The sequence below is a fragment of the Andrena cerasifolii genome, chromosome 14 (assembly GCF_050908995.1).
Source record: "Andrena cerasifolii isolate SP2316 chromosome 14, iyAndCera1_principal, whole genome shotgun sequence".
NCBI classification, from domain to species: Eukaryota; Metazoa; Arthropoda; class Insecta; order Hymenoptera; family Andrenidae; genus Andrena; species Andrena cerasifolii.
Genome location: NC_135131.1, coordinates 8,980,310 through 8,991,667, shown reverse-complemented (window position 1 = coordinate 8,991,667; position 11,358 = coordinate 8,980,310). Strand labels below are relative to the sequence as shown.

The window sequence follows — 11,358 nt, the reverse complement described above, 5'->3', positions numbered from 1 at the left end:
ACGAAGTCAGACCGAGCAATTGCACTTAAACTCCTGATTGTAAAGAATTCATGTATTTTAATGCGCCGCATGACCGACTACCATAAAAATGTGATGGCATGCGATAAAATTGGCGCGAAGCGAATATCGAGGCGTTTTATTGCGTGGCTCGCAAAAGGACACGGATGTGTCTAGAAATGACAGTGTCAGCGCATTGCCGATCGATGGCACGTCCGCGTATATTCGATGGCAAGCTACTTCGGAATTATTTCGCGCTCGAACTCCGTCGTGGAAGCAATGCGTGCTTGCGGCTTTTTAATTGCATTTCTCGCGGCGAGCCACTTGGCTGCTGGCTTACCTGTGCCGGAAATACGTGAGTACCAACATTTTCGCGGGATTGGAACATTATGTTAAACAAAACATCACGATGGAATTTAATCGACTGGGAAACTTTCGCGACACCCGGTGTGTGGAAGTTTGTACCTAGCATCTGGAGCGCGCGCATTTAATTCGCGGTGAATCGCACGGAAAATCACGCGATACACATTCCGATTATTTAGGTTTGTTGTTCAGGCGTGGCTGGTTTTAATCGTTAACAGAATGAAGCACAAACGAAAAATCGAAACTCGATTTCCCCTTGAAGGGGTCAGGTTTAATTTATAATGGTAATTGCGCAAGGGAATCGGGGAAGGTTATTAAAACGCAGACGCGTGGTTCGTTCGGCTGGTTAGCAACAACTACTCTATTTTACGAGTCGACTGCGAACGGAGGCCTACCTCGATCGTCCTCGCTTTTCGGCCAGACGCTCCACGGCGAACGCCTTGTCGCTTGGCGCGCTTTAAAAATATGTAATTCTGCTCTTAAAATTGTGATTTCTTTTTCAGCGCCATTTTTGAAGATATGTCACCGAAGTGACCCACATCTAAGCGACTGCATTAAGCAGAGTATCAATTCCTTAAAGCCATACCTGGGAAATGGTATACAGGCTCTTCGGATTCCACCCTGCGAGCCATTCCACCTGTCCGAGATCGAAATCAAGCAAGCATCTGGTCCAATTTACACCCACGCAAAGTACAGCAATGTCTCCATATTTGGGGGTACCAATATCGTACCCAAAAGTGTCAGGTACGCCTTTGAAATGTCGATTTGCTTCTTATTCCTTTATTTAAAAAAAATAATAAAACAATGGAGTCACAGTACAATTATTTATTGAACTTGCGAGGAAACCTTATTGTCCTCCATTTCAGAATCGTTTCACATACCTTCTCTAGCATTTCTCTAATATTTTATTATCCGCCTTCAGGCTCGACCTGGACAAGAATCGCATGAGACTGAAGCTCTACATCCCACGTTTGGAGATGGTGACGAATTATAAGCTCGATGGCAGAATATTGTTGATGCCCATCACTGGACACGGCGTGGGACATGGAAACTTTACCGACACCAACGCTATCATCACTGCTCAGATGGAGCGTTATACAAGCCAGGAAACAGGACGGACTCACCAGAGGGTGGACGACATTTACGTGGATTTCGAGATAGGCCACGCTACCCTGCACCTAGATAATCTGTTCGACGGCGACGAGATGCTCTCTGGCGCCATGAATCTCTTCCTGAACGACAACTGGAGGACGGTGGTCGCAGAGATCAAGCCGAAGCTCGAGGAGACCATCGGCGATCTGATCAAGAATTTCACGAACTCGATTTTCTCCGCGTTCCCCGAGGACGTTCTACTTCCACCTTAAAGAACTGTGTAGTGTATCGGATGAAAATGCGAGACGGTTGGTTTTATGTAGGTATTTATAGCTGGAAGAGTGTGTGATTTTGTGTGTAAAGTATAATTGTTTATGGAGCTTCTGTTAGCTGAGTATGTATTCTTAATGGTATTTGCGTTTTACGATAGTCTGTTCAAAGAAGTAGCATTGTGCCGATTAAAATATAAGATTTTGCGTCCCCCTTTTAGAAATAAACCGAGGAGGATCTTCTTATTTCTAATTAATCCTTTTACTAACAATATATTCAGACAACTGCACGCACGATGTTATTTATAAAAGTGTTTAGTCGACTGTTTTCGAGAGCTCGTAACCCTGGAGTACGATAGCCGCACAGTGAGCGTGCAGGTTGGGAAGCCATTCCGTAGGCGCAGCTTAAAGTTTGAATCACTAGCTTCAGCTAACACAATAATAAGTGGTAAATCGTTCGCCTAAGAAAATAACATGTATACATTTTATTAACTTTATTATGTTTCCCATCCTCTTTCCTAATAGCTTGAATTCGAAGACAGGGAGAAATTAAATTTATGCAGCTTTTCGACTGGTTCGTCCTAATTATTTCTATTTTAAACGACTTCTATGACCGATCCTAATTTTCTGCACAAATGCAAAGACTTTTAAGCAGGAAAAGGAATTTCCTTGAAACATGTCGCTTGAATGACAGTCTTGCCTGCTCGAAGGGTATCAATTATAAATTATAGCCTGAAACGGAGTAATCATTTCGCAATTATTTTGCGAGATGAACAGCCGTAACGTCGTACAATCTTTCCCGCTCAACAGCTCCCTGAAATAATGACGCTCTTGTGAAAGACGCCGCGAAGAAATTGAAGACGCTGGGATGAGAAATTGAAGGGACTGTTGCAGCAACTTCGTGGTATTACGTGGAATGATATACAAGGAAAAGCTTGCTTATTTTACAGTGATTACTGGTTTACAATATATCCCAATTAGTCTTCCTTCTTTCGACACCGTTTAGAGGAGGACGGCTGTATAAATTCGTATTCATGAACTCGCGGGAACCCTCGTGCCATCGCGTCCCAAATTTAACGTTAATAATAATTCGTGTAAGTGCCCGACATTCTATTAAGATTGCATGTATTCCAAGTGAATCTGTAATTTCGTATGCAGCCGTTCCGCTACAAACACCGTAACGTGTGATTCTTTAAAAGGCTTTCTTTGAAAGGGAACTATGGTCACGTTCACGCGAATGCACCGGCGCGGCCGATGCAACGCGATGCATTCGTAATCGGAGTTACGATGCACCTGCATGTGTCTTGAACGTCGTGTGCTCTGTTACGCACTGTATTTTACAATATATTCAGAAACCCTGTTAGTGTATAATATATAGAATTCTAATCGCTGTATCAAAAATTCATGACGATCATTTTTTAAACAATTAATCTTCCAAAAGTTGCTTCAAGATGTCCGGCAAAAGGTCTGCATTAAATGTATTTTTTTGGGGGTCTGCTCTTTCGTAGTCTCGTTGTTTCTAACATGCACGCGTTAGAAAGTTATGCGATTAAGAAAATAAAGGTACACGAGTGAAAGAGTCATCGGGATGTCGACAGAAGGAATTGAGCAACGGCGACACGGTTCGCCAGAATTTCTCCGAACAGCGTAAAACGGCCAAGAGTTTCAAGGTGTTCAAACAATCGACGGGAATCGAAACTGAAACACCGCCAGACGTTTGTTCAGGGGCCACCCACGCCTTTTCTTGCCCGCACGAGGACAGTTTGCTAGCGAGACGATATTTCACGAACGTGTCACGTTGAATTCTTTAAAATTCAACAAGACTGGAATACTTGAGAGTTACCAGTCGAGGGAATGGCAGAAGGAAACTGAAATAGTCTCCGTTAATTAATGATTTATCTATGTATCTACAATTTGAAATAAAAGTCGAAAGCCAAAGAATTTAGCTTGGTATTCCTTAGCTTCGTAAATAAAGTTTATGCTGCGGGGATTAATTGAGAAATGTGAAGCGAAATGTAATTATGCGATTCTAATTCCGAGGGGTATTTGTCTATAAATTTACGCGCAATGCCTAAGTGGCATTCAATCTAAAAGAAATATCGTTGCTCCATTAATTTGTGTATAATAATCCGATGAAATATAATGCTGTTAAGGTACTGTCTTTTTATTCTGCTCGAAGAAGACGTAAAGTTCACCCCTCTTCTCTACTCATTTCGGAGTAATTTGTCGCGTATGCTCTGCACGATTCCTATCAAGGACCAATTCGAAAAGACAATGGCGCATTACATATTCATGGCCAGCTATGCAACCAACAGAAAAACGTGGCTGACTATTCTCGTATATCGATATCTTTTAATAGTAGTATTCATCGACTCGAACTTCAAACTAAAGTGCCAACGTTCTGAAACATGGTTTGTACGTAACATGAATATCAAGTCAAGGGAAGTCCATGGAATTGTCATCTTTGAGGAGTTATTCCTGTTTAATAGCCACTGTAATTCTAGCAATTCCGTTCTAATTGTTACGATAGAGTATTACGTAATATTTACTTAAGATTACAATTGACAGATTTCATAACATATTCCACAGTAATTCGTGAACTAAAACGGCAATTTCACAATAACACCACCGCCACACAAATCACTGTAGGACTAATGTCATTAAAGTTACGAGTGATGATTCTTACAATGATCCAGTATGGTGTTGCGTAAACTTCGTTATTTATGTGGCAGTGTACCCACGCATTTCCCGAGATCCTATTATATTTCATGTTCTCTGGTTACCATTCGATCAACTTCAGCCTAATTAAAACCACATACATCTTCGTGCAAAAAGTTCGTCAACGGCTATCTACTTGATTTTTTAAAAAAAAAGTAAAATCTCCCACAGTTGAGGGACGAGGGGGTTGTAATTCTGAAAAATACATTTTTCTGCGTATGCTTTGTAGGTTGTAATTATGAGAAATACAGCAAAATGCAGCTTTCTACTTAACTTTTCTTCGATACCTTTTACAATTTCCAAGATATACAATTTCCTTGAGGGGGTGTATCCACCCTCTTAACCTATCCCACTGCCAGAACAAGAAATAGATATTTCATGTGGACCACCTGAACATTTCTGCAAAGCATAAGATTCTTCTGAATTAATTGAAGTTGCCTAATTTTCCTAATCTTTGCAAAGACTTCAATTTGGCTCAAATTTGGGCCTCAACAGAAAAACCAGGGTCCAATAAATCCGAACACTCAACCGTATCACGTTAGTTACTTCTTCTGAACCCCACCGACTGTTCCTATCAAAATCTATTTTTCAGACGGAAACTGTAAAACTGTGGTAACCAAAGCGCGAGAATTTCACGGGAGCAAATAGAAAGAGGTAAAGTCGCTGGCGTTTAAAGCCAGCCAGAAGCCCTGAGAGTAGGGGGAGCAGTCGCATATAAGACAGAATATGAACGGGGGCCCGTGTTTAGTTTACCAAAGTCAACCCACCCAGCCATCACTTTTATCCCTCGCCCGCAATCCACCACCTACTATCCTCCTTTCTTCCCATCCGCGTATCATCCCCTGGGGGTGCACCAGAAACTCGGACCAAAAAGCAACGAACCAAACAGTGAATTTATAAGAGAAAACCACGTTCAGCGCGTATAAAACTCTAAAAAGAAGTGTGCATCGAGCAAGCCCCCCTGTATTCAAGGATCAAGGACACTGCAAGCCTCGAATCAAAGTTCGCAGGACTAAGCACGTCCGAGACGTGGCCAGACCACTTTTAACCGCTTCTGTGACTGTTCCTCGGGGATCAAGTCCTCCAGGATGTTCCCAGGACTAGCCTACACGTTGCTGATAGGACTACTATCCAGCCAGCTAGTATCCTCCGAAAATCAGCAGAAGAATCCTCAATTGAACGAGCCAGACTTCGAGACCCGTAAGCTTTTTCCCGCGGCTTTCTTCTCCTCTGATCCTAGAGTGCACGTGGTTTCCAGCACGCCGTGGACACAGTGTGACAGGAAACGGTTGATTTTCCTCAGAGAACCTCGTTAAGTGATACGATTCCTGCTAGTTGCGAAAATTGATGGACAGTCATGTTTCAGATACGAGTGGCTTTATGCAACCATTCTCGTTTCCACCTCAAAGGAAATTATGGATCTGAGTTTGTGGAGCACGGCCGTGTGATCGGTGGGAGTCATTCATGAAGTGGTGGATTACTGGGAATAATTTCTTTAAAGAGCACCCGGCCCCCAATTATTATTCTCCTTCCAAGTGTTCTCCAGCAACTGCACGTTTTCGAAACACATGCTCCGTAGGAGGAAGCACAGAGAACGGGGGGATATTTTCTGCCTCTTCGGGGACAGGATCGCGTGACCGATAAAACGATCGGGTCGATCAGCTAGCAGGGGTCGTGGACTGCACTCGTAACACCAGTGTTTTCCGTTTAACGCGTCGCGGGCTACGTAACAGGTGCACAATGAAGGCGATACCCGCGAGTAATTACTCCTCGTGTTTCACTTTTACGATCATTGAGCGTATCTGCCTTTCTCTTTCTGCACGCGCCGCTGGTAATTGTGGGAAATGATTATCGTCGCGGAAGCGTATTGTGTTACCGCGCGTTTTCCTCCCCTGACGTTTACGCTCGCGACGAAACGTGGCTGACGGAAGCGTCCAGTTTCACTTTTCCTGCCGCATCCACCTCGTCGCGGGCGACGTCGATGATCGAATTCGGCGACGAATTATCGCGGAATTCGAGCCGCGGTGTTATGTAAACAGAGCGGAGTGATCGGTGATTTTTTAATATCGAAATCCTTTAGGGACGGTCGGTTAGATTTCCGAGAGGGACGTTATTTTGTGGATCGGTGAGCGTGGCGCTTTCTCTTCTGCGCATGGACCGCTGGCGGGACAATGCAAATGCGCCAGCGGACTAAATCTTCTTTTCCTGATTGAGTAATAGAGCGTTCTATTTATAAGTCCGATTTAATTTAAATATATTGCGTCGCGGGACTCTTCGGACAGGAAAATCACCGAGCGATGTGTTTTCCACGGGCAAAGCGTGGCATTTCGAGATAAGATACGGAGATGTGCGTAACTGTTTCCATTTTAACAAACGAGACCGTAGTTACCCACCCTTACGCAACTTTATCACCGATCGATTAATTGTCACCGGCATTCTTATGTGAATACTTTACACTGGCGCGAATCTACTTTCTCCCTCGTTTGAAAATCACTGTTCAAACTCCGACTATTACTCTACCACTTACGAATTTTCTAATACCATCAAGCCTGCACATACAATAACAAGAATTTCCATAAATCTTCAATACTAAATCATCGAATCATCGATGCAATCATGAAGAAGTATCGACACGCGGGATCTGAAATCGCGAATCGACAGTCCCACAGAAAGTTCCACGTCCGCGTCACGCGAATCATTGGCCACTTGTTGCGATACAAAAAATTCAGGGCCCCGAATCACGCAGTGGACGGCGCGATGCAACTACATCGATCCGTTTCGATGACAGCCGCGGTTGGGATTCTATGATCGTAGAGCGATTGCTACAGTTGTTAGGCCCGCTCGATGGTGGACGTTATTCGGGGCTAGCTGGCTAGAGCGCTAGGGCAACGGTGGGCATTATTTTCGAGGCTGGCCGCGTTGCTCGCCACGTTTTAACATAATGGTACCGCGGCATGGCGTAACGACTCTCGATGGCGTGGCGAAGGTTATGTCAGAGATTGCATAACAGCCGAGGAATCGGCGGCAATCGGCTGGAGAAAGTATATACCAACGGTCGAGGCTCTGGAGCCGGTCTTGCTGTTATCCTCGTCGCACGAGGGGCGATCGGACGAGGAGGATCGCCGGCGATCCGAGTGTTTCGAGTGAAAGCGCCAGCGTAATCGCCTGGATGCATCAGACGGTCCAGATTCCTAGGATCCACTCGATGGTGTATGTAGGTTGCTTGGATGTGGAGTTCACGTCCATCGATTAGACGTAGCTCGATCATAGCGATGGTTCGTGGAGAATGTCTGCTTTTGGGAAGGGTTCCAGGCTGCTCTGGGGGTTGATTCTATTGATATGCGAGAAATCGCTTGTGTTGATTATGGTTGACGCTGGTAGGGATGGTTCAGGTTCTTTTGGTGGATGCGATGATGTACACGAGTTCTGCAGTGTTAATTCGAAAGGGCGTATCTGGTAAAAAGGTGGTTCTGAGATAAATTATTTTTATTATTCTGTGCTATGCCATCGGTATGCTATATAAATCGGATTAGGTTAAATATTAAATCTGGATAAAAAGGTATTTAAATATTGGTGACAAACCCGCAAAATATTTCGTAAGCTCCAAAGGAAACTTTGGTAAATCGATTTCAAATACATCCGAAATATAAATTGTTATATGTTCAGTTTTAATATAGATATGGCTTTCTTATTTAATATACATATAGATAAACTACCTATTTTTCTGCTACCTGGCAGCAATAACTCAATTTAAGCGAAAGTTGCAGATACGCCCTTTCGAATTAACACGGCAGAGTTGCTCGAAGGTGGTGCTTATATCCGTAGAACGAGTGTGGAGGGTTTATTGCAATCGTTCGTGAAGAAATCTCACGAACGTGGGGACACGTTTAACGAATATGAGTACTAGGAATATCGTAGGGTACTTGACGCGTGAAGAGTTTCGTTAGGAGCCAAATTGTATGTCAAGACCAATCGATTGTAATTCGAAGAGTGTTTGCGCTTTTCCCAAAGAGGTCAGCGCTCGTGGCCTCGTGAATATAAAAAGGCAGCAATGCCTCGCGAATTCTAGGCAAATACTTCGGAATCATCCCGTGGCTGGATATAGGTAACGCGAAACGGTGAAATGTGTCAGCAAATTGGATTAATTTTCCGATGGAATCGGAAGTGAGAGTGGTTGCATAAAACGTGCCGGAAGTAGGAAGATGCTCGTAATTCCTTGGAAAACAAAATCACCATTGCATGACGTCCCGCGCGAACTTAAAAACTTCACGGGTCTGACGATCGCGTAACATTAAGTGCGATGGAAATTTGCAAACTTGACTCCTTTCGAATATTCTGTCTTCCACAGCCGAGTACATACTGCCGTGCAATAGGTCGGATCCTAAGATAGAATCATGCTTCCAAAAGACGTTGAACCACCTGCAGCCATACTTGCTGAAGGGTGAGTACAGAATTCATTGACACAGGCTAAATATAAGTTCGCCCACTAAATAACATGTAATTTAACCTACCAACGAAGTATAGATTCATAAATATGAAAATGGGATTGAAAGCTTTCACTCTTTTCCCCGTACAAAACAATCTGCCAGGTATCTCTGATCTGGATTTGCCACCGATCGAGCCACTGGTCATTCCCGAGCTTCGCATGGAAAATGGACATGGAGCAGTACGCATCAGGGCACTGTTCTCCAATATCACCGTGATAGGGGCGGGCAATTATTCGATCACGAAGACGCGGCTGGATCTAACGTCCTACAGGCTGGACCTTCATCTGGCATTCCCGAAGATCGAGCTTCAAGGACGCTACGAGGTGGCGGGAAACGTGCTTCTTTTCCCGATCCAGAGTCAGGGCGATTTTTGGGCACTTTTCGGTGAGTAGAGCAATTCAATAATAATTGCACCTCTGTGGGACGAGGTTTGGATCGAGTAGAAGATGAAATTACACAATCTATGGCAAAGATATCCTTCGATACACTTAAGGGATCATTCCACTTTGATCGGCCAAACTAAGCAATTTTTAAAGATTTTTATCTGAGTAAATATAACATATAATGAAATAAATCTTTTTGGTATTTATTAAGCTATTCTTGTATTGTATAAAAAAAAATTTTAAAGAATTTTATTAATTTGTTTTAACTGTTTTTTTTTTAAAGCGTCAATATGGAACTTAAAAAAAGAGGTGTGCTCGTGGCGGAGGTGATTTCCAGGCTCAGGCTTATCTGAAACAAAAAATTTGGAAAGATTCTTAATCTGTACGAGTATCGCTGTCGCCCGTAGCTCAATTACCAATTTTTGTCGAAAAGTGACCGAGATCTTTCTCGGGAAACACCCGAGAAAAGATCCTTTTGGGTGTTTTGTCCAAACTTTTTTTTCAACCCGGCGCCACTTCGTTACTTTTCAATTAAAATTGTTAATTGAGCTACGGGCGATAGAGACACTCATACAGATTGAGAATCTTTTCGAATTTTTTGTTTCAGATAAGCCTGAGCCGAGAAACCACTTGCGCCACCAACATACCGCTTTTTTTTAGATGCCATATTGACCCTGTAAAAAAACAATTAAAACAAGTTAAAAAAATCCTTTTTATATTTTTCCTGTATAATATAAGAGTGGCTTAATAAATACCAAAGAGATTTATTTCATTATATGTTATATTTACTAAGAAAAAAAATCTTTAAAAATTGCTTAGTATTTCGGCCGATCAAAGTAGGACGACCTCTTAAAGAAACATGATTTGCAGGTGACGTTTTGGCCATCGCGCGCGTACAGGGTGTCGAGGAGATCAGAAATGGCGTCCGTTACTTGAAGGTGAGTCGAATGCTAGTGGACTTCAGCCTGGGTCGTGCCCGGCTCCGCGTGGTCGATCAGATAAACGGCGACAATGTGATCGGCCAAGCGATGAACCAATTTTTGAATCAACACGCCAAGGAAATCATCGAGGAGATGAGGCCGGCCGCTAGTGAGAGTATCGCCAAACACTTCAAAGACTTCCTCGGCAAGGCCCTGAACAAAGTGCCATTGAAGGTTTGGCTTCGTGACACATAGTTCTCCAAAGAGTCTGTCTAAAGACATTATCCCGAAAAATGTCGCACTAATTCTCTGCACGAGGCGCGTTCGAGTCTCAGAGGCCTTGTGCTCATGGTGAGATCCAGGGACCATCGCAACAGCATCCTCTGATGGACTGACTTTTGCCAAGTTCGAATCTGTGCGATTAGTAGATAAGTCGGGGTACTCGATAGCGTTAAGCAGAGATCAGCGCTTGCTATCGTAAGTTTCTTGAAAATTCTGAAATTTCGCTTCGTGTACATACCTTTGTCTCCAAGAATTCTGTTAAAGAACAAACTGTCGCGGTCGATAATATATATCGTGTTGGAAAGTTTGAGAATAACTGCCCAGTGCGCGTAGATGGTTAAAACTTAAAGCACTCTGTAAATAGGATAATGTAAAGCGCAATTGCGGATTTCGGAGTAATAGTGCAACCACAGTCGCTCTCTTAAAATGCCTGACACGTCACTGTAAATAGCAAGGAAGGAAAAATAAAGCAATTAATCTATCAGCCTCGTGGTGTAAATAATTCGTCACTTGCAAGCTCGTAGATAATTCTCGAAAGCTTCTGTCGAGTGGGGTTCTGAGTTTCTTGTTTAAGTAGGTGTATACGCGTATATGCATTCGCGAGATCGGCTTTGATAGGAGGTGGAAGCATCTAGAAGCTGCACACCGTGTTTTCTCCGCAACTATCAAGCACATGTGCCTCGACACCACCAGTGAACAAACGACTTCAAGTTGAGGTAGATTTTCGTGCAGTAAAGTGAAGAATAATCCTGATAAAATCTCTGATTTAGTCATATCAAGTATATCCAGAGGCCTACTTCAATTGCGAAAGAAAATGTATTAGAAGGCCTTAGCTCTGGAATTACAA

At 43.3% G+C, this 11,358-nt stretch overlaps 2 protein-coding genes across 2 annotated transcripts; both read left to right on the top strand.

Annotated features, from left to right (window-relative positions):
• The first annotated feature begins 156 nt into the window (after positions 1-156).
• On the top strand, positions 157-1,974 carry LOC143376506 (protein takeout). The gene is made up of 3 exons (XM_076826962.1): positions 157-352; positions 864-1,104; positions 1,283-1,974. The coding sequence occupies exons 1-3, from the start codon at positions 226-228 to the stop codon at positions 1,722-1,724; spliced, it is 810 nt and encodes a 269-aa protein (XP_076683077.1). The 5' UTR covers positions 157-225; the 3' UTR covers positions 1,725-1,974.
• A 3,224-nt stretch (positions 1,975-5,198) lies between these two features.
• LOC143376507 (protein takeout) lies at positions 5,199-10,936 on the top strand. Its single transcript, XM_076826963.1, has 4 exons — positions 5,199-5,639; positions 8,788-8,880; positions 9,029-9,310; positions 10,180-10,936. The coding sequence occupies exons 1-4, from the start codon at positions 5,528-5,530 to the stop codon at positions 10,482-10,484; spliced, it is 792 nt and encodes a 263-aa protein (XP_076683078.1). The 5' UTR covers positions 5,199-5,527; the 3' UTR covers positions 10,485-10,936.
• Positions 10,937-11,358: the final 422 nt, after the last annotated feature.